We start from the raw sequence: 23,789 nt of genomic DNA, 5'->3' as shown, positions 1-23,789 counted from the left end.
GGTTCCGGCACACGCTGCTTTTCTTCCTGATGTAGGGAAGTTGTCTGGTTAGCTCACTGAGAAGACCTGAAGTCAGTATTAGACTGCTGTCAGGAGTAGAGTTTTAAGCCAGGGCTCAGTCCTTTCCTCAGCAGATCATACCCTCATTCTGATTTGTCGCATACGCTTCATGCAGATTGGAGTAACTAGTGTCGCCTACTTCCCGACACTGGCATATATTACAGTTGGAAGATTAACCGGTGTCAGCGAGTTCTACCCAAATGCAGCTTGCTAATTTCCCAAGTGTATTTCTTATTTTTTTCTAGGAATATATTTCCTTTAAAAATGTTGAAATTGTGACTGTTGAAGAGAAAATTAGTACTTGTGTCAAATCCGTGTGGTCTGCCGCTTTCCACGATAATTGGATATCTTGGGATTTGCTGTAGACTCAGATCTCTGATTCCAGAACACTTAAGTGCCTTGCGTGATTCACCTTTACTCATGGTCTTCCTAGCTCAAAAGCATTATCATTAATATCTGAAAATGATTTTCTTTGAGGGAGAGGTACAGGGGCATTCTACCCCCAAACCATACCCCTAGCCCTATTTTATTTTTTATTTTGAGACAGGGTCTAAGTTGCAGGGACTGGCTTCCAACCTATGACCCTCCTGTCTCAATCTCCAAGTACCGGGATGACAGGCCTGCGCCACCATGCCTAGCTCCACAATTGATTTTTAAAGCCTCAGGTATTTAACATACTTGGCGTATATATTCTTACGTTTCATTGTAAACACACTTAGTGTTTGTATGATCTGGAGCTTGTTCCAGAAACTGTCAATGGGATGCTCATGTGCTGTGGTTTACATGTGAATTTCTCAAAAGCCTCAGTATAAGCCGGGCGTGGTGGTGCACACTTGTAATCCCAGCCTTCAGGAGGCCGAGACAGGAGGATCTCGGCTCGTGGACAGCCCCAGCTACTTAGCAAGGCCCTTCGCAACTCTGTGAAACTCTGTTTAAAAAAAGAAAAATAGAATGTTCCTGGGCTCCATCCCAGTACCACAAAAAGAAAGAAAAGAAAGAAAAGAAAAAAGAAAGCTTTGGAGTATTTCCTATGATGTAATAAGCTTTGTTACCTTTCTGGAGTGCCACAGTTCAGTGACCACACAGAGCCATGGCGCACAGAAACAGTGCTTCTCTATTCTTACAGCTTCTGGCTTTTTATCTGTGTGCCATCTTCCTCCTTCTAAAAAGTTACCACCTAAACCTATATAGTCTTTCCCAACTATTTACACTTGAGCATTTTAGAAAATGTATGTCCAGTGAGCCATTGTCTGATTGTCTCGTTGGGCCATTTTCTAGATTAGAAAAAGCAGACAAAACTTAACAGCCTTTTTTCCAAACTGGTGCCTATTTCAAAATGCACTGCTGTGGAAGAAAACACTGAGTAAAGGGGATGACTAAAACGTTTCCTTCGCGATGAGCACATTTTGCTGGCTCGATTTTCAGGGAATCAGGATGAGCACGGGGCTGCTGTGCTCCTGGGAGGCCGCCCCGGCAAATGTGTCTAGCATTTCTCCTCCTTGCATCAGAGAGGAGGGCCGGGCCCTTTGCCTCCCAGCCTGCGGGGAAACTCGGACGGTTTCTTGGTTAAGTGGAAGAGCCAATTTCATATCTGCATATGTAGAGCAGTCTGTCTAATACAGATGATTTCTTTCCAAGACTGTTTTTAACCTTTTTACTGCTCCCACCCAGAAGGTGCTTCAAAGAGTTGAGAAACTGCTTCCTTGTGTCCCAGATCCTGAATATGTGAATAATGATAATGTTATGGGCAGTTGTATCCATTAGATTTTTCTTTTCTTGTGTGTTCAGTACCCGGGTTTGAACCCAGGGGTATTCTAACCCAAGGGCATTCCACCTCCGAGCTACACCCCAAGCCCTATTTTTATTTTATTTATTTATTTATTTTATTTTATTTTATTTTGGTGGTGCTGGGGATGGAACCCTTCTACCTCCGGGCTACACTCCCAGACCTATTTTATATTTTTATTTGGAAACAGGGTTTCTTAAGCCAGCAAGGCTGGCTTCAAACCTGCATGATCCTCCTGTCTCCACCTCCCAAGCGCGGGGATTACAAGCGTGAGCTACCACACCCGGCTTTCCAGCCCTAATTTTGATTCTTAATTTTTTTTATTTTTTATTTTTTATTTTTATTTTTTGGTGGTACTGGGGGTGGAACCCCTGAGTTGCAAAGGGCCTCACCAAGTAGCTGAGGCTGTGCGTGAACCGCGATCCTCCTGTCTCAGCCTCCCAAGTACGGGGATGACAAGCGTGCGCCACCACGCCGGGCTCTAGAGGTTTTCACCTGATGAGCTTGTCGGTGAGATCTTTTTCCTTCATTGTGCATGGCTCGTGAGCACACCTTCACCTACATTGAAGAGTTTGCCCACTTCCTTGTACACGACTCGAGAGAGAAACTAGCTTGGGGCTGTCACAGCTTGCATGGCGGTGAAAGCCAAGTCTCTCTTGAGAACTGAACTTTAGGATTTACCTGTAACCTGTGCCAGGCTGAAAAGATAAATGAGCCACACGAGCAGAGATCGCAGCGAGCGTCTGGAGAGGGAGCATCACTGCTGATGAGCGTATAGCGTCTCTGTTTTCCATACTTGTTCTTCTTTAATTTTGGACAGTGGGATGGAAATTTACTGAAATTTTCCCGTTTTGTGGTATTAGGGATTGAACCCACAGGCATTCTACCCTCTGAGCTTTACCCCCCAGCCCAGTATTTTTTTTAAAACAGGGGCTTGCTAAGTTGCTAAGAGTGTCACTATTTTGCAGAGGTTGTCCTCAGACTTGCAATCAATCCTCTTGTCTCAGCCTCCCAACTACTGAGATTACAGGCATGCACCACCTCGCCTAGCTATATATTTAATTAATATAACTCTTCTTTGGAGATGATAGCATTGATAAGCATGTCCAAAAGAACAAAAATTTAGTCAGGCAAGTAGATATTTTACTGATCTTTTGATTCAATTACAGGTGTGTGTACATGTGTGTGTGTGATTAGTAATTGGCAGATATATGTATGTAGTGTGTGTGCGTGTACTTTGACTGCATTTAAATTTTATCACCATGTTACCAGAATATCTTTCCGTACAGGTTGGAGATTTTTATGTGTGTCAGGGATATTCTTTTGTGGGGAGGGGGCTCTACCACTGAGCTATACCCCCAGCCCACTTTATTATTTTATTTTGAAACAGGGTGTCACTAAGTTGCCCGGGCTGGCCTTGAACCTGTGATCCTCCTGTCTTGGCCTCCCGGGTACAGGAAATAGGCTTGTGCCCCACCATGCCTGGCTAGGGATAATTTTTAGATACTCATAAAAATAAGGATTTTCTTCATCCATGATTTCTTAGCACAAAAAGGGACTACTAGATAATAGATAATAGAGCAACTCATTGTCATTTCCAAAATTTGCTTTGCATTTGGAAATAAGCTTAAGACACACATTCAGTGATAACTTTTTTGTAAGACTGTCATGCCTATAAAGCCTGGGTACATACATTTGGGCCAACATTTCCTTGATTCTTTTTACGAACAGTTTCTACAGATAGCAAATATCTCACATCCCTTAGATTTATTCATTTCCTATCAGTAGGTACAGGGCGTTTTCTGGGATTTCGTTTAGAACATTACGAGTCCCAGAAGCCTGATAAAAGAAAGCACATTTGTTACTGTGTTTACCCAGTGCCTAGTTGAGAACCTTGTCTTTGCTAAGCGCCAAACTAGCCAGTGGCCAGAGAGGAATGGACCCATAGATAGTGCTGCTTTCCTGAACACCTTTACCCTACGGAGAAGAGAACGAATGAAGCTGATAGAAAACCATTGATCGAGCAGCTGAGACATCTGATGTCCTGCAGGTGTCGGATGGCAGGGGTAGAGAGATGCCCAGGGCAGCGAGGAATTAGCTGGGGAGACTCATATATGGAAAGCTCACCCAAGCGATTTGAGCAAGTGGGGTGTACATGCAGGGGGATCATAGGTTCCAAGCCAGCACACACTAATTTAGCCAGGCTCTGTTTCAAATACAAAGTTGAAAGGGATTGAAAAGGTCTGGGGTAAGATGCTGGGAATTGAACCCACTCCTGGGTACACAAAAAGAAAAAAGGGATGGAGGTTCCTAAGTTAGACACACCATATGGATTCAAAGATGGTGCCCAGCTGGGCGTGGGGCCACATACTTGTAGTAATCGCAGCATTTGAAAGGCTGTTAATGGAGGGTTGTGGTTCGCGGACAGCCTCAGCTACTTAGTGAGGCCCTTTACAACTCAGTGAGAAGCCTGTTTCAAAATAAAGAATATAAAATAATAGGGCTGGGGGGTATAGCTCGGAGGGAGAATGCCCCTTGGTTTCATCCCCAGTACTGCAAAAAAAAAAAAAAATACACACACACATACGGTGCCACGTTTGTGTTTTCAGTGACTAGTTAGATGTTAGGTACCACTTACTAAATGAAGGAACATAAGAGGAACAGCAGGTCAATGGGAAATGATAAATTGTTTCCCTACTTGACTGAGGCCAGCTGCCTGTGGAGTGTCCGTCCACAGTGAGTAGTGAGATGGAGGAGCCTGCCTGGAAGGAGCGGTCTATCTTTGAAGGTCAGAAAGATGTGAATTACCAGAATGTTGCGTGGGAACATCGTCTGCTTAGAGGCGTGAATGAATGAAAATGCCCTTGGTGGTTGAGAAGACCGCTAAATATAAAATTCTAAGGAACACCATGACTACATATCTTTCATATACTTTTTTTTTTTTTTTTTTTTTTTTTTGGTGGTACTGGGGTTCCTGGAAGCCCTTCTACCTCCGGGCTACACTCCCAGACCCATTTTTACATTTTTATTTTGGAAACAGGGTCTCCTAAGCCAGCGCCCGCGGCTGGCTTTGAACCTGTGCGATCCTCCCGTCTCTGCCTCCCAAGCGCGGGGATTACAAGCGTGCGCCACCACGCCCGGCTCTTCCATATACTTTTAAGGAAGAAAACTCTAGCTGCAAATGGTGACCATTAAAAATAGCTTCCCATCCGGGCATGGTGGCACATGTCTATAATCCCAGTACTTAGGAGGCTCAGACACGAGGATTGTGGGCTCAAGTCCAACCTCAGTGAGCAACCTAGCAAGACCCTGTTTCTTTTTTATTTTTTAATTGGTGCATTATATTCACACATCATATTGGGGTAAAAAAAAAAAAAAAGTGTGTGTACAGACATGTACACATCACTGACTTAACCCCTACCCAATTCCCGCCCCATCCCTCCTTTCCTTGCTTGGCTTACTGGTTGACTTCGTTACGTTTAAGTACATTGTGTGTTTTAGAGATTTTCCTTCTTACACCCCCCTCCCTTTTCCTCCTTTAGGTTGTCTTGTTTGCTGCTCTATAGGATTTCCTTTTTCATCTAGAGTTCCTCCTATGCCCCATTTCTCCCTAGCTCTCACATATTAGGGAAAGCATCCGATTTCTTATTTTTTGTGACTGACTAATCTCATTTAGCATAATGTCCTCCGGATAAGACCCTGTTTCAAAGTAAAAAGACCTGGAGGTAGAATGCTCAAGTTCTTCTTGGTGTGACTGAGGTCCAATCCTCAGTACCACCAAAAAGAAAAAAGAAAAAGGTAACATCTTGTTTTTATAATCTAACAAGAACATACTTGTCGGATGTCTTTAAAAACTGCAGTGGAATTCTGCATGTTCAGAAATGAAAATGTAGAATGTAAATCATTTATATCGTTACATCGTTCATCTAGTCAGCCTTTCCCCTGGGATGCCGTAGCCGATGGCATCACTGTTTGCGCACGGGTTGGAGGTGCCTGTCTCTCTAACCGGGCGTAATCTGTGTCTCTCTGTTAACCCCCTTCTCAGCTCCGCAGCAGACGCAGCCAGCGAGGCGGATCTCCTTCGCCATCAGCATCTCTCCACTCCTCCTTAAATCTAAAACTCTCTTTTCTCTTGGCTCTTCTCACTCCAGTGATGAGGAGGAAGAGCTCCATAGTAAGTAAGCAGCTGTGGCGCCCAGTGGCCGTTCTCCAAGGGTCGGGCTGTCTCTCAGTGCTGTAGGCTTGGTACTAAAAAATTAAACTGTGTGAGGACCATCACTGGAGCTCTTGCATGCCTCTCACAACTGATTTGGAGAAAGCTGGATTTTCCATCTTCTGTGCGCTACTAACCCCAGCTGGTCCACTGGTCTCCCCTTAACAAGGCACAGGGCATCTTTCCAGAACAACGCCCTCAGAGGCATAAGGGATGGCTCCCATCCCTCTCCGCCCTTGGTAGTACTGAGGGCTAATCTCACACAATTTTCCTTTTGATGGTGTCAGTTGCATTCTCTTGGTCCATTTTTCTGTCTCATGGGATAAATACCTGTCCATCTGTGGTATTTAAAAGCTAATGTTTGCCGGGTGCAAAGTTAATGTTGGTGGCACACGCTTGTAATCCATGTGCTTGGGAGGCAGAGACAGGAGGATCGCACAGGTTCGAAGCCAGCTATGCTGGCTTAAGAGACCCTGTTTCCAAATTTTTAAAAAAAAATTATAAAATAGGTCTGGGAATGTAGCCTGGAGGTAGAAGGGTTTCCAGGAATCCCAGTACCACCCAAAAAAAAAAAAAAAAAAGAGCTAATGTTAATGGGGCAGCAGGGGGCCCCCGATGGAATGAGGAAGGGAACACCGAGGGATGTGCACGTGTATAAAAGTATCGCTTTGGCTCCCGCTATGTTGTATAATTACAGTGCACCATAAAATTACTTTTAAAAGGGAAAAAATAAAAGCTAATGTTAGCCAGGCGTGGTGGTGAATGCCTGTCATCAGTACCTGGGAGGCTGCGATGGGAAGATGGCAGGTTCATGGCCAGTCTCAACAGTTTAGCAAGGCACTCAGTAACTTAGTGAGATCCTATTTCAAAATAAAAAAAATTAAGCTGAGGGTGCTACTCAGAGGGGGAATGCCCCTGAGTTCAATGCTCAGTACCAGTACATAAATTAAAACTTTTTTTTTTTTTTTTTTTTTGGTACTGGGGATGGAACCCAGGGGCATTGTGCCTCTGAGCTATACCCCTAGGCCTAGTTTGTTTTTTAGTCTTTTTATTATTTATTCATTTATTTATTTTGGTGGTACTGGGGGTGGAACCCAGGGGCTTTTCTACCTCTGGGCTATACTCCCAGCCCTATTTTATATTTTATTTGGAAACAGGGTCTCACTAAGTTGCTGAGAGCCTCACTAAGTAGCTGAGGCTGGCTTCGAACCTGTGAAAAACCTCCTGTCTCAGCCTCCCAAGCGCAGGGATTACAAGCGTGCGCCACCACGCCTAACTTTAATCTTTTCATTTTTGAAATGGTCTCACTAAGTTGCAGAGGGCCTCACTAAGTAGGTGAGGCTGTCCGTGAACCGTGATCTCCCAGTCTCAGCCTCCTGAATGCTGGGATTATAAGCATGCGCCACCAGCCCAGCTTAATACTTGTTTTTTAAAAATTTAATGTTAAACTTTCTTTTTTCTTCTCACCACTTTAGACTAGTTACAGGGTCTAACTGGTTACTCTGTAGATTAAGCAATAGGAGTTAAATATTTTTTCTCTTTGAAATTTTTACGTTTTAATGAATATATGCCTCCACCATCTTTCTTTCTTTCCTTCTTTTCCTTCCTTCCTTCCTTCCTTTCTTCCTATGGTACTGGGGATGGAACCCAGGGGCATTCTACCTCTGAGCCCCAGCCCTATTTTTCAGTCTTTTTATTTTCTGAAACCGGGTCTTACTGAGTTGCAAAGGGCCTCACTAAGTAGCTGAGACTGTCTGCGAACCACGATCCTCTGGTCTCAGCCTCCTGAATGCTGGGATTACAAGCGTGCGCCACCACGCCCGGGTACCTTCACCATCTTGTACCCCATTAAGATGTATGACTACAACGCACCAATAAAATTTTTAAAAATATATATATATATATATAATAGGGCTGGGGATGTTGTTTAGAGGTAGAATGCCTCTGCGTTCCATCCCCAGGAAGAAACACAGACACACACACACACACACACACACACACACACACACACACACACACAGAGTTGTAGGGAGGGCAAAGAGAAAAAATGAAGGGTGTTTTGGGTTCAAGTAAAGGGGTTTGCCAAATAAAGAAACTCTGGGTTAAGCAGGTTTAAAATGCTAATGTGTATACATTGTAAAGTCCCAAGGCAATGTTTGACATTCTGTGTATATATATATAAAATTTTTGATGTGGTGCTGGGGATTGAACCGAGGGGCATTCTACCTCTGAGCTAAACAGGGTCTCCCTAAGTAGCTGAGGGCCTTACTAAGTAGCTGAAGCTCGCCTCGAAACTGGATCCTGCAGTCTCAGTCTCTCAAGTACTGGGATTACAAGTACGCGCCACCACACCGGCTTGTGTTTTCCATATTACTAACTAGGACTACCTATAACATTTCATGACACAAGTATCCCATGGAGCACACTTTGAAAGTTATTGGCCCTGGCTATCTTGAGAATTGCCACCTAAAGTTCCTAGATGTTAGAATAATAGGTTATTATTATATATATATTATTATATATATAATATATATATATATATTATTATATATAACAAATAGGTTATATTTGTGCCTTCAAAAAGAAAAAGTCTGGTTGAAATGTGTTACTTACCTGGAGTAATATTCTGTGTCCCAACGTCAATGACAGATTTCTTCTCTCTATAATTTTTTCGTAAAAGTAACTTTGATTCTTCACACGCTTAGATGCTCTGAACACTTGGTAACACTACGAATTTCACAGGCATCGGTAAACTAATCGGCCTTAGAACCACAGCTAAGAGGTCATAGTAACTGAACTAAAATTTTTTGAGCAGTGAAGAAGCTGGACATGTTTACAGGAGTCATAGATTCTTCAGGCACCTACTCACATGTTTGTTCGGTCTTTAATTTATTCCACAGAAATGTCCTGGTAGCTCATCATTGGCCAGACTCTGTGTTAGGTATTTTTCTACATTATGGATTTTTATTTTGTTCATATTGCTAGGGTGGTAACTTACTAGGTAATTGCTTAAAGGTCTAGCAGAATCCCAGCCTGAGACAACATAGTACTGCTTATATCATCGGTGGCCTTTTGGATGGAAAAAGTTTTGAAGCCACTGATTGAGGCTAAGGCATCGTGAGGTTAGATCATTTCATACCCAGATGATGTGGGCCTGGGGGGTTAGATCCTGGGCATCCTTACTCTTACGCTGCTGGTGTTTCCCTCTCACCCCTCTGCTGCTACCAAATGTCGTCAGTGAAATAGAAGAACCCCAGGCGGGGTGGGGAGGAGATAGAGGAGGCAGTCTTTTGAAGACTTAGAGTTCTTCTGAAAGCTGCTTATGCATTATTCCCACATGTTGGCTTTTGCAATATCTTACAGCAGTAACTTTAACCACAAATTTCTATTCAGAATCCAGACCAGAGTGTGAGTTGAAAAGAGTGCCAAGTGTTGGGAATCAGATTATGGAACGTCTTCAGATCTCTATCAGATTAACATTGACTCGCAGTCATCTTAGAGATCCTTGAAACCAACCTCAGAAAAAGGGTGGCCTCCTCTGTGTATAACTGAGCAAGCTGATTCTACCTGGAAAATAAATATATACATACATATATGTGTATTATTTTCTAAACCTAGTCTCACTAAAAACTGAAGCCATTTATCATTCTGTAGTTTGCGGGCCTTGCTCACATCCAAGTCCTCTGCAGCTCAGACTTTGATACCAGGTGATCGATCTAGTAACGATCTAGTTCCTTCTGATTTTTCCACTTAATGCCCTGCGATCTAACTTAACGGCAGTGCTAACCACCTGCTTCCAGTTATGGTCCGAAGTTAGGCAAGGAGGAAGACCGCATCGGCCCCAGGTCATTTACCGCTGTCGATCTGGAAAAGACCTCCTGTCTGCTTATCCCGAGCCTTTCACGGCCGAGGGACTGACTCGAGCTGCCTTACCCCGACTTAGTGGCAGGGCCGAGTCTTCGGCAGCCAGCCCGGATGCGCCGTCCTCTTCACTAGTCTGTTGCCAGGACTTCTGAGGATACCAGGTAGTACTAGGTGCTTAGTGTAGGAATAAATGAAAGCAGGCTTGGAAGTGAAAACGGTGGCATTTCTTTTATTATACGTTCTTCCTGCGACACATCAACTCAGAACGATGGCCTGTGGAAAGTGAACACGGATGGGAACAGAAATATAGCACGCTACATGCGTTTAAGCGCTAGAAAGAAAACGTTGGGGTTTTTCATTATTCGAATCCTTGATTAGATTTACCTTCTTGGTGGGAAATTCACTATCGCCGCTTATTGGCAGCTCTAATTTGAAGGCTTCAAGTTAGAGTTTTACAAATCTTCCAAGACCTTTGAAGGCGGGAGAGGCACCGTGCACGGACTCGCGAACGCCGTGTGTGCGTTAGCGTGCGGGAGATTTTAAAATGCTTTACCTGCCGTCAGGGTTGCATCTTGTTAACTTTCCCTTTGCCTCTTTGTTCTCTAGATTCCCGGCTCTTCCACAACACCAGTGCCAATCTGACGGAGAGGTAATTAAGGGCCATTCCTTTTGTCACTCCTTTTCTCAGAATGAAATGAAGAACATCCACATTATCTGATGGCATTTAATTGAGTAGACGAAGTTACTTGAGCCCATCAGGTGCTCGCTTTCTGAGTCATCAATTTGGAATAATTATCACAAGTCATTTGTAATGGAGACTGTGTCTTTAATATCCCCAGGATTTTTTCATTTGAAAGATTGTTTGCATTTATTAATACGGTTACATTTTAATGTATAAACTTATGCCTACTTAGCTTCTAGGGACTTTTAATTCCTATACCTAGCAGCATTTTACTCCGTAATTAGTGTGTAGACACACACACACAAGCTCATGAGGTGCTGCCCTCTTAGTCGATTTAAACTTTATTTTTTTTTTTTTAAGGTGGTACTGGGGTTCCTGGAAGCCCTTCTACCTCCGGGCTACACTCCCAGACCTATTTTTACCTTTTATATTTGGAAACAGGGTCTCCTAAGCCAGCGCGCGCAGCTGGCTTCGAACCTGCGCGATCCTCCCGTCTCTGCCTCCCAAGCGCGGGGATTACAAGCGTGCGCCACCACGCCCGGCTTCGATTTAAACTTTAAAGCTGTGTCCTTGGAGCCGGATGTAGTGGTGCACACCTGCAATCCCAGTACTTGGGAGGCTGAGCCAAGAGGATCACAGGTTCAAGGCTAGCCTCAGCAACGCAGCAAGCCTCTCAGCAACCTGGCGTGACCCTCTTTAAAAAAATGAATAAATTAATTAATGCCCCCCAAAAGTACACTGGCATCCCATTACATGTATGGCTTTCCTTTCAAACACCTATTTGTTATAGAGAAGGTTATAGATTAAGTGCTATTTTGTTTATTTCTTTTTGGTACTAGAGATTGAACCCAGGTGTATTCTACCTCTGAGCTACACCCCCAGCCCAATTTTATTTTGAAACAGGGTCTTACTAAGTTGCTGAGGGCCTTGCTCAGTTGCTGACACTGACCATGAATATGCCAGCCTCCTATCTTAGCCTCCCAAGTGCTGAGATTACAGTTGTGCACCACCACTCAAGAGCTATTTTAGATTTAGAAGAATAATTGATGAATTTTTCAATTGCTATTTTTCAATTGCAATTTTGCAAGTGCTATTTTAGATTTAGAAGAATAATTGATCATTTTTGTGTGTGTGTGTGTGGTGCCGGGAATGGATCCCAGGGGCATTCTCATTCCTAGCTACACGCCCAGCCCTGTTTATTTTGTTGTTTTTAAATTTTTGTATTGGTACATTGTAGTCATACATCTTAATGGGATACAAGATGGTGGAAACATCACCCAATTAGCCCTTACCCAATTCCCACCCCATTTCCTCTCCCTCTATTTTTTATTTTGAAACAGGGTCTCGCTGAGTTGCAAAGGGCCTCACGAAGTAGCTAAGGCCGTCCGCTAACTGTGATCCTCCTGTCTCAGCCTCCCAAATACTGGGATTCCAAGCGTGCTCCATCACGCCTGCCTTGATGAATTCTTTTTAACAGCAGTCATGCAAAATCCATAATTGAACACTAATGGCTGATAGAAGAAGCTTTACTGGGCTTTGCAGCATACTCCCTCCTCGTTACATGAAACCATTCAGTAGCCTGTGTTTGCCTCTTACTTCTACTTCCCATTAGGCCATTTTTTAAAAACATTCATCTTCTTGTTTTTGTTTAGTATAACTGAAGAGAACTATAACTTCCTGCCACAAAGCCCTTCCAAGAAAGACTTTGAAGGAAAGAGTGGGACAAAAGTCAGTCGCACATTCAGCTACATCAGGAATAAAATGTCCAGCAGCAAGAAAAGCAGAGTAAGTGTCACGACGGGCGTTCCTCCTCTGACCTCCCCTGTGGGCTCCGCAAAGTAAGTGTCACGACGGGCGTTCCTCCTCTGACCTCCTCTGTGGGCTCCCAGTGGCTGTTACCACGGCCTGCAGACACCTCCTCACTCATGAAAACCATCAGGAGACAAATTCAGGGCGCTTTCTGAAACAGCCGAATACTTGAAGAAAATCGTCAGTAATAACAGCAGCAGCCAGACAGAGGGGCACTTACTCGGTCGTCACTCTGCACTGTGAGCCCTTCATAATGCACCAGAGGTCAATCCTTTCAACAGCACTGCAAGGTAGAGAAGGTGATTCAAGCCTAGGTCTTTTAGGTTTGTTACACTAAACCACACAAATGCGTGCTAAATCAGCCTCTCAGGTGTAAAATGCAGTGGAAGGATTTTATGCCAAAATCAGTGGATTGAATATACATATAGCCGGGCATGGTGGCACACGCTTATAGTCCACGTGCATAGGAGGCGGAGACAGGAGGATCGCACAGGTTCAAAGCCAGCCTCAGCTACTTAGCGAGGCTCTCAGCAACTTAGTGAGACCCTGTTTCCAAATAAAATATTTTTAAAAATAGATATTGGAGTATAGCCCAGAGGTAGGAAGCCTCTGGTGGGTTCCACCCCCAGTACCACCAAAAAAAAGAAAAAAAGAAAAGAATATACATATAGTATTTGGGTTCAGAGAGAAGAAAATTATCCTACAGAAAACAAGAACTCTTAAGACTGTTTTTTTCTTTCTTGTTTTTTTTTTTTTTTTTTTTTTTTTTTTGGTGGTGCTGGGGTTCCTGGAAGCCCTTCTACCTCGGGGCTACACTCCCAGACCTATTTTTATATTTGTATTTGGAAACAGGGTCTCTTAAGCCAGCGTGGCTGGCTTCGAACCTGCGCGATCCTCCTGTCTCTGCCTCCCAAGCGCGGGGATTACAAGCGTGCGCCACCACACCCGGCTTAAGACTGATTTAATATTAATTCTTAGATCTAATTCCTACTCCTATTATGCATCATGTATGTATTCATATGAAAATAGCATATAGGAGCCAGGCGTTTTGGCGCACACCTGTAATCCCAGTACTTGGGAGGCTGAGACAAGAGGATTGCAGGTTTGCAGCCAGTCTCAGCTATTCCATGAGATCCTCCACAACTTAATGAGACCCTGTTTCAAAAGAAAGAATAAAATATAGGGCTGGAGATGTAGCTCAGAGGTAGAATGCCTCTGGGTTCCATCCCCAGTACCACCACCACCACAAAAAAAAAAAAAAAAAAAAAATACACACACATACATAGCTATTAACCTAGTTTTATTACATTCAGGGTATTATGACTGTCAACAGTATATTTTGCCTATAGCTCTGGATATATATATATATATATATATATATATATATATATATATATATATATATATATAATTTATATGAGAAATTTAATAGCCAGGCACGGTGGCACATACCTGCAATCCCAGTACTTGGGAGGCTATGACAGGAGGATCACAGATTTGAGACCAGCCTCAAACCTATGCAAACGTAGTGAGATTTTTAGCGATATAGTAAGATCTTGTTTCAGAGTAAGAAATAAAGGGGTTTATCTCTGAAGTAGAATACCACTGGGTTCAACTACCAGTAGCATGAAAAAAAAGAGAGAAAAAAATAATTTAGTTACTCATCTGCCACGTGTCCTTTCGAGAGTTATCAATAACTGACATGGTATAGGATAGATATGTTGAATGTTTCTGAGAAAGAGCTGAGCCTAAACAGGAAGTGTAACAGGAAGACTGGCCGTTTCTGCTTTTGTCCTTTTATCTTTGAGAGGTAGCAAGTACTATTTCCTGCTAAATAAGATAGTTTGCTTATTAGAGGAGTCTCAACACTCATATACCTAATATTAAAGGGAGTGCATTGATCTTTTCTAGACCATCCAATTGCATTATTTTTTTTCTATTAAGCTTTCCTCTTTACAGAGAACTGGAAGTGTGTTAGAAATATTTGAAATTAATTCTTAGTCTGTCTCAAAGTAGCTATTTTTGGGTGCCAGGGTTAAGTTGCTGCCCAGCTAATACACTGCATGATTTTTTTGTTTTTCTTTTTGTGGTACTGGGAGTTGAATCCAGAGGCATTCTGCCTCCAAGCTACACCCTCAGCCCTATTTTATTTTTATTTTGAAATGGGATCTCACTAGGTTGTCAAGAACCTCACTATGTTGCCGAGGCTGGCTTTGAACCTGCCATCATCCTCCTGTCTCGCCTCCCAAGTACTGGGATTACAAGCATGCGCCACCACACCTGGCTTCACTACCTGATTTTTTAACGAGATTATTCAGTGCCAACTCCTAATTCCTGTGGTATTAAAGCGAAGTATTCTCATGAGCCTTCCACAGGTGCCTAGGAGGGTACAGGCGTGTTCCCGAAGGGTTAAGTCGATGTTAGACACAGTTCTCTCCTTCCTCAGTTAGAGGATGGGCCTGGACAGGTGCTCAGTCTCATCTGTTTTCACAATTGTCCAGATGTTCTTGTTGCTTTTTAAATTGTTAATTCCTTGTCTAAAAGGATAGGTTTAAAAAAGTTAAAAAAAAAATCATTTTCTTTCATAGTATCCTCATGTGGTTATTAGCTAGCAACACCTTTTCTTTTTAAATACTGCTAAAGTCTATTTCCACTACACAAAGTTGAAACATTTGGGCAGTTACTAATCATAGACAAATTAAACTTGAGAAAACAACTAGTTACTTCTTTTGTGTGCGGTGCTAGGGCTTGAACCCTGGTGCATTCTACCTCCCAGCCACAACCCCAGGCCTGTTTTATTTTCTTAATTTTGAAACAGAGTCTCATTTGGAAAGGCTGGCCTCAAACCTGTTATTCTCCTGCCTCAGCCTCCCAAGTACTGGGATTACAAGCATACACCCACAAGTCCCTACTTTATCATCGGCAACTTCACTAAATTTTTTTCTTAGCCGGGCATGGTGGCGTACGCTTGTAATCCCCACGCTTGGGAGGCAGAGACAGGAGGACCGCGCAGGTTCGAAGCCAGCCACACGCACTGGCTTAGGAGACCCTGTTTCCAAATAAAAATGTAAAAATAGGTCTGGGAGTGTACCCCGGAGGTAGAAGGACTTCCAGGAACCCCAGTACCACCAAAACAAAAAAAAAAAACAGAAAAAAAAAATGTTTTTTTCTTAGGAAATTCTGCTTTTTGTAAATGATGGGGTTTGATTTTTAAATACATAAGATGTCTCCCTTCCGCTATTAAAAACTTAGCAGCAGTCCCTGACAGAATTGCCAAGCACTCTCCACTCACATTGGATTTGCGGGGATTATCTTTGTTTCCTTTTCTGTGTCCTTTCCAGCTGGGGTAGTCTTCCCAGCAGCATTCAAATAGTTAAGACTGTCTTAAGGAAACCAGCAGCCTCAGCCCTCCCCTCGTCCCTTTCTCAACCAGTCTCTGGCTTCCTCTTACGGTTTCACTAGTGGCAACTCAGAGCTGCGGGCTCTGCCCTGCCGGCATGAGCCCCTCCTCCCGCGGAAGCACATTTACTGGCATGGGGGTCGAATCATGTCGATAAAATGGGGTTGGCTTCCTGACGTGCCCCTCATAACCGTGAGGTTCCCTGGACCAAAGCATGGGGAGGTAAGAACCTGACCGCCTTTGACGCGCACAGGTCTAGTAAGCGAAGGAAGGAACGGTATATGGTTTGCTGTTTGGGTTTTGGTTTCCATCCTTGGAAGCATTCGTTTGGATCGCTGTAAAGGATGAGGAAATTATTTACTCAAATTGGAAGCGCATTGCAAGGCCTGAGAGAATACGCTGGTTGTCATAGAAGATGTCTTAGCCATTAGAGCATGCTTTTAATTCTCTTGAGCAAAAGAGCAGACACTTCCCAGTTTAACCTTGTATGCTTGGAGGAGCCGCTAGTCAAGTTTAAGGAAAGAATGGAGTGACTTGGAAACACTCACATGTCTTTATCGGTTTGTGTTGGTTTTACTGCGTTTGCAGTCGCTCCTTTTCACTGAGAACAGTTTCCTGTTTTGCAAGTGAAGTAGTTTGTTTTTCTTCCTCTCTCATTACTCTGTGGAGTGCAGAAGTATAGCACTGTGGTGCTGGCGTTTTTATATGGATTCTGTTAACGCATGCGTCATAGATTTAGCAAACGTGTACCCTTCCAGGCTAATGGGTGGGATCCGAACAGAAAGTCAAGACTCCTGGGTTCTCATTTTTCCTGCGCTTCTCATTTGCTTTGTGATGACTCTGCAAGTCAAGGACCCTCTCCAACCCTTGAGTATATTCTACTAAAGTGGAGAGTTGAGCTTTATGGTCACGCCTAATCTGGATCGTGATTTTAGTTGGAGCAATTATTGGTGTGTGGCCTCGAATGCATTATTAAAATCTCCAAACTTAAGTCTCTTCAGATGCAGCATGGCGCAAACTAGTACTTGACTCACTGAGGTGTGAGAAAATACATATAAATTGCTTACTGCAATGCCTGGCACATGGTAACTGTTCCCAAGTTTAGCCGTAATTGACTTCTCTCAGTTTGTAAAATAAGAATCACGGTGCCCGCTTGCCCGCTTCAGAATTGTTGAATCCGATGGAATAATCTATAGAGAAGGCATTGGCTTCTGTATACATTGTAAGGAATTGAGTAGTTGTCATGATCACTAACTTGGGGGTGCCCATTTTGTAGGTATTTTTCTAGATTAAAATAGTATATGTCAGTGGAATTCTTACTACTTTTATTATTGTTGTTTTATGGTGCAGTTGGTGGGTTGTTTGGTGTGTGGTGGGTGAGTTTTTGGTTGTTTTGTTCTTCATACTGGAGGTTGAACCCAGTGGTGTTCTACAGCCAAAGTACACCTGCACTCCTTTATTTGTTTGTTTTTTGTGGTGGTGGTTTTGAAACCGGGTCTTGCTAGGTTGTCAAGGCTGGTGATCCTCCCAGGTACCAGGATTACAGGAGTATGTGCCACTGCTCGAGGTCCAGTTGATTTGAATGGAAATCGATACCGATTAACCAGCAGTCTGTTTTGCCAAACAGTGCTTAAAGGCTTTTTACAAAGAACCCCATCCCCATGGTCCCTGCCTCTTAAGCCTAGTGTGTGCACTTGACTTGCAATGCCCCTGACCATTTTAGGTATTTAATTAAGGACCTGGCATTCTAAGGTATTTCTTCGGGTTTTCAAGGTTCAAATTCCTTCTCATTCCTATGCATGCCTGTATAAGCTTTGATCACAGCCCCGCTTGGGTTGAGACGTGTCGTCACATGGAAGCGCTCCGCTTCCAGTCGGTCTCCACGGCATTTCTGGCATTCCTGTATTGTTTGGAGGTGACATGGTGGAGCAGGCTAGTGGTCAGAGCGCCTTGCTCAGCCCAGGCCCCCTCCCCATCGGACCCAGTGTCCCCTGACCCTTGTGCCTGGCCCTGCCTGGCAGGTGAGCGAGGGCCTTGGGAGGAGAAAGGAGCTTTGAGAGGAAGGCGAGGGCCGGCTGGGGAGGCCTGCTCTCCAAACCTGCCCGTCCCATCTCACTGGCCTCGGGCCCGCAGAGTGAGCAGCCAGGCCTGGGGACTTCCTTTCTCTGGGTACCACTTTTTGCACAGGAAGCGACCACTGTGGTGCGAGCTTTAGTTTTGAGAGCAGCTTCAGCGAAGCGTCTTCCTCTCATCTTTTCCGGGCCTCCTGTCCTTCCTGCTTGGCACCAAGTCTTGTCACCACCCCTCACTTTCTTTTCTTTTCTTTTCTTTTCTTTTCTTTTCTTTTCTTTTCTTTTTATACTGGGGATTGAACCCAGGGACATTTTACTTCCAAGTTATATCCCTAGATCTAACCTCTTTTTTTTTTTTTTTTTTTGGTGGTACTGGGGTTCCTGGAAACCCTTCTTCTACTTCCAGGCTACACTCCCAGACCTACTTTATACTTTATTTGGAAACAGGGTCTGTTAAGCCAACACAGCTGGCTTCGAACCTGCGCCATCCTCCTGTCTCCGCCTCCCAAGCGCGGAGATTACAAGCATGCGCCACCACGCCCGGCCATCTAACCTCCCTTTAACCAACAGTCTTGCTTCTACGTTGCTAAGGCTGGCCTCTAACCTCCAGTCCTCCTGTCTCCTAAGTACTGGGATTACAGTATGCACCAGCACAACCAACTTCTCGGGGTTTTTTTATCTTCCCTCCTCACATCAAAAAATTCTTCCCCTATCACGCTTGTAATCCCAGCATTTGGGAGGCTGAGACCGGAGTATCACAGTTCAAGGACAGCCTCAGCTACTTAGGTCCTTTGTAACTCAGTGAGACCCGGTTTGAAATTAATGAATAAAAAAATAGGGCTGAAGGTGTAGCTTGGAGGTTCTTAGGAAGCCCCTGGGTCCTATCCCCAGTACTGAAGAAAAAAAAAATTCCCCTTATTTATTTCAAGGGACATTCCTCTGTTTGGTGAGCAGAGTAGTAAGGTAATGAAACTTACTTTCAGTGAGGTATAATTACTACAACTCTTGTGCTTACTGTGTGCCCGGTACTGTGCAAAATGAGACTGTGTAGTGTACATATTCTGTCTCGCTGAAGTTTTTAAACCTACAAGATGGACACGTTTCCCATTTTACAAAGGAAGAAAATGAGGGTCGGGGAAATGACATACCCACAGTCCCACCATTGTAAGTAGTAGTCGGACTTACATTTGAACCCAGGCCTAACCCCATCGTCCATTTTCTTGGCCACTGTGATTTTCTGCCCCTTTCCCAATCTGAACCTCTTCCCTTGATTATATCTATCTATCTAGATATAACAAAGTTGATATCTGTAAGTCTTAGATTTCTAATTAGTAAAAACGTAACTGTACCTGTGAGCTGGGCTTAGTGGCTCATGCCTATAATCCCACTACTTGGGAGGCTAAGACAGGAGGATCACAGGTTCAAAACCAGCCTCAGCAATTTAGCCACCTAGAGACCCCCTGTTTCTAAAGCAAAAATTTAAAAAGCTGGGGATGTAGCTTGGACATAGAATGCTACTGAGTTCAATCCCCAGTGCCACACACACACACAAAAACTGTATGTGCAGGCACTGTTGTAGTTTCAGCTCTAGGGAAGGAGGAAATGTCAGTAAGGATCCCTAAGTACTCTTACTTAGGGATATGCAGCTGGAGCGAATCATCAGCAAGGAGCCTCAGAGTAAATTCCTGTGCCGCGGTCCCCTGTCTTCTTCCTCGGGCTGATCCCAGAAGGCCCGCCATCTCATTCTGGGCCCCGTCTAAAGCTGACCCTGAACACACTGCCTTCTCGCCATGGTATCACCCTGTAGCTCAAGGAGGCCCCTCCTCACCCAGCACCGCAGGCCTCTTCCCAGTGTTGGTCCCTGGGCGTTATGTCCTCAGCCTATGGAGCCCTGGAGGGACGCACCGCCTGTCCAGTGTTCATGCCATCTGTCTGGTGCAGCTGGCCAGCTCGCAGTAGGAAAACACGCCCGGAGCCTCATGCCCCACGTTGGCCCCGACTGTTCACCAGCCATTGCTGGCCACATGCCTTCTGGGTGCTCAGATAAGGGGAAGCCTTCGAGTGTTCAGTTGACCGTTGATTCTTCTCTTTGGCAGGAAAAGGAAAAAGAGAAAGAAAAAATTAAGGAGAAGGAGAAAGATGGCAAGGAGAAGGAGAAAGACAAGAAGACGCTCAACGGACACACGTTCAGCTCCATCCCTGTCGTGGGGCCCATCAACTGTGGCCAGTGTCTGAAGCCTTTCACCAACAAAGACGCCTACACTTGTGCAAGTAAGAGACGCCTCTTCCTCTAATCAGATGGCCCTTTCTTGGCTCAGGAAGGTGTGTTTCTAGTTTCCGGTCCATCCCACCCCTTCTCTGTTCCTCATTTATGTGGAGAAGTAGTCCTGTTTGTATTTGTTTGAAACATTATTGAAAGCCGGGCGTGGTGGCACACACTTGTAATCCCCGCGCTTGGGAGGCTGAGACAGGAGGATCGCGCAGGTTCGAAGCCAGCCTCAGCTACTTAGTGAGGCTCTCGGCAACTTAGTGAGACCCTGTTTCCAAATAAAATATAAAATGGGTCTGGGAATATACCCCGGAGGGAGAAAGCCCCTGGGTTCCACCCCCAGTACCACCAAAAAAAAAAAAAAAAAAACATTATTGAAGAAATTAATTCTAGATACATAACGTGTTTTTTCCGACAGCTCCATTTTAAATTTGTCGTAGCAGCTATAACCACCTCCTATTCTAGAAGTCTGTGTCACCATCAGAACTCTTCAAGGCCTCTCCCCCTGCAGCCACCTGGTGATCTCTCGCCAGAGCATATGAGCTTACTTCTATTTTTTTACATAAATTATTTATTTTTTGTGGTACTGGGGTTTGAACCCAGGGGCATCCTACCTCTGAGCTACACCCCCCTCCCTTTTATTTTTTGCTTGGAAACATGGTTTTCCTTGATTGCTGAGTCTCACTACATTGCTGAGGCTGGCCTCAATCCTGTGGTCCTCTTGTGTTCAGACTCCTCCCCTAATACTAGGATTACAGGTGTGTGCCACCACACTCACCATAGGTGCTCTGGTGTTTTGTTTTGTTTTTGTTTTTGTTTTTGTTTTTTGGTGGTACTGGGGTTCCTGGAAACCCTTCTACCTTCGGGTACACTCCCAGACCTATTTTATATTTTTGAAACAGGGTCTCCTAAGCCAGCGCGGCTGGCTTCGAACCTCCGCGATCCTCCTGTCTCCGCCTCCCAAGCGCGGGGATTACAAGCGTGCGCCACCACGCCCGGCTGTTTTTGTTTTTGTTTTTGTTTTTGTTTTGTACTGGGGATGGAACCCAGGGGCATTCTACCTCTGAGCTACACCTCCAGACCTATTTTTTATTTTTTATTCTGAAACAGGGTCTCATTGACTTGCAAAGGGCCTCAATAAGTAGTAGCCGAGGCTGTCTGCGAACCACAATCATCTTGTTTCAACCTCCCAAATGCTGGGATTACAAGCGTGTGCCACTACGCCCGGCTTAGGTGCTCAGTTTTAAACCTGGTCCTCTGGAATATGGTTCAGTCATGCACCGACATTAAACCGTGGTTTCTGCCAAGGGAGGGAGCTCTAGCATGCAGGTGCTCCCTACCAACCTACCGCTGTCCTCCTTGCAACCATCTGTTAAAGGCAAGTCTGTTAACTGAGCAATGGTCCTGGTTTTGATAAGACACTTTCATCCAGAGGCAGTTAACTCTGTCTGAACAGAACTTCCATAGTAAATGCCCGAGGCTTCATAGGTCCTCTGGTCTCCCTCACAACTCTGCAATTGCTGGACAGAATTAGCCATAGACATAAAACAAGGAGCCTGGCTTGGCTCAAATAAAACTTCATTTATGGACACTGAAATCTGAATTGCATAAATTTTTACATGTCGGTAATATTATTTTTAAAGCTTTTTTCAGCCATTTAAATTGAAAAAAAAAAAAAAACATTCATACAAGCTGGGTGTGGTGGCACACGTTTGTAATTCCAGTACTTGGGAGGTTGCAATAGGAGATTGTTGGATTCGTGGCCAGCCTCAGCTTAGCGAGCGTGAGGCTCTCTGCAACTTAGTGAGACCTTGTTTCAAAATAAGAAAAAAAAAAAAAAATAGGGCTGGGGGTGTAGCTTGGAGGTAGAATGCCACTGGGTTCAATCTTCAGTATTGTAAAAAAAAAAAAAAAAAAAAAAAAGGAAAGAAAAAGAAAAGGAATTCCTACAGATCATGGGCTATGCAAAAATAGGCTTCGGACCAGATTCATCGCATCTCAAATTTTGTCATTGTATACATTGAAAATTATAGCCAGGAGCCAGGCAGGGTGGTACATGCTTGCAATCCCAGTACTTGAGAGGCTGAGATAGGAAAATCAGAGGTTTAGGACTAGCCTCAGCTATGTAGTGAGACCCTCCACAACTTAGTGAGACCCTATTTCAAAATAAAGGATAAGAAATAGGGCTGGGGGTATAACTCTGAGGTAGAACGCCCAAGTTCAATCTCAGAAACCAAAGGGGTCAGCATCATAGTATATACAATCACTTCAGACAATAATGTTTCATGGTGGCACGAAGGTTCCTGTGTGATAGCGTGCAGCCTGCTTCTTATAAAAAGAAGGGTGGGGGAGAATCGAGTCTTGAAAGCAAAGGAACAGTGTGTGGTCATCTTCCCAAAGGGACAAAGCAATTGGCTGATGTTCCCAGCTTCCTGAAGAACAGCCTGCAGTGCATGTTTATGTGTCTGAAGCCCCATCTGTTATCTTGGCAGGAAGTGGAAAATATGATGACCGCTTTGGGGACTCGGGATCTTTAGTCCTTTCCCTTCATCCGCGGTCATGTTTAGGATCTTCCCAGGAGTCTCAGGAAATGTAGTGTCCCTGCCGTTAGTCATCTACCTCTTAGGAACCCGTGGTGCTCTCAGAAGAAAACTGTCCTCTTTGACATAAGCCTGTTTTGCTGACCCCTGGATGGACCTTCCTACCCCAGGCAGCTCCTCGGGTCGGGCTTGACTCACAGTGGACAAGTCATCACATAACCCATCGTGATGATGTCTTGTGGTTTATATTGACTTAAGCCCATTTCCTACCACTTGAACATAGCGTCTGCATTCAGATACAAAGGGATCAAGCCAGGTGGAGTGTTTCAAAACAAGTCCACGGCTCTGACGCCATTGGGTTACACCTGGACCAGTCTGAGGTCATAGGGTGAAACCCGAGTCCTTCATGTAGATTAGCAGGAAGTAGTTGTGATCACAGCTAAGCACCCATAGCTCCCTGTAGTCCACTCTTGGGTTTAGCAAGGAAACGTAGAAGCAAGCTGGAGCCTCCAGTCAGGAGTATTTCACAGTATTGGAGAAATCGGGAAGGGTTTTCTCAGCCCAAGCTGTACTCCCAAGTCAGGGTTATTTGACTTTATGGGGGGGGGTGGTTTAGTGTCTTTCTAAAGTGTTTTCTTTATTATGTAAAGCTGTCCTTAACTAGCCAGTTGTTCTTTCTAGCTGCAACAACTAATTTGGCTTGTGGAAAGCTTGGTGGAGTCCTCCAGAATAAGGAATTTGTTGTATTCAAGTTTATGGATCTTGCTGGTGATTTCCCTTTTGCTTGCTTTAAACAGATGTAAAATGATGGTGAGATTAGTGCTGATTTATTTTCTGTTGTGTTGGCAGCTTCTGAGTACTTTTGTGGTAGGTTGTACCATTTGACTAAAAACAACAACAATAACAACAACAACAAAAGTGAATCAGCTGAACTCCAAGTAGGAAACATAGGAATTTAGAATACGGATTTTATCAGGAAAAGCAGTTCTGTCACCACTGTAGTTGTGGTATTTAGAGTTTATTGCTTAAAATATATATAATTTTTAAAGAAAGGAAGTCCATTATGTAGGCAAAAGAACAGTAAATCGAGAGCC

General features: G+C 44.2%; 1 protein-coding gene across 1 annotated transcript in view; it reads left to right on the top strand.

Moving 5' to 3' along the window:
* AKAP13 (A-kinase anchoring protein 13) overlaps positions 1-23,789 on the top strand; it is a gene marked incomplete at both ends in the record, with an annotated part of 114,402 nt that overhangs the window by 53,424 nt on the left and 37,189 nt on the right. Inside the window, 3 exons of the mRNA XM_080692887.1 lie at positions 10,530-10,572; positions 12,258-12,390; positions 19,983-20,157. Coding sequence (XP_080549013.1) covers positions 10,530-10,572; positions 12,258-12,390; positions 19,983-20,157 — 351 coding nt within the window. The remainder of the gene's footprint in view (positions 1-10,529; positions 10,573-12,257; positions 12,391-19,982; positions 20,158-23,789) is intronic.

The sequence above is a fragment of the Muscardinus avellanarius genome (assembly GCF_963383645.1).
Source record: "Muscardinus avellanarius genome assembly, chromosome: 3".
NCBI lineage: Eukaryota > Metazoa > Chordata > Mammalia > Rodentia > Gliridae > Muscardinus > Muscardinus avellanarius.
Note: the sequence above shows the minus strand (reverse complement) of the source record. Positions and strands in the feature narration are given on the sequence as shown.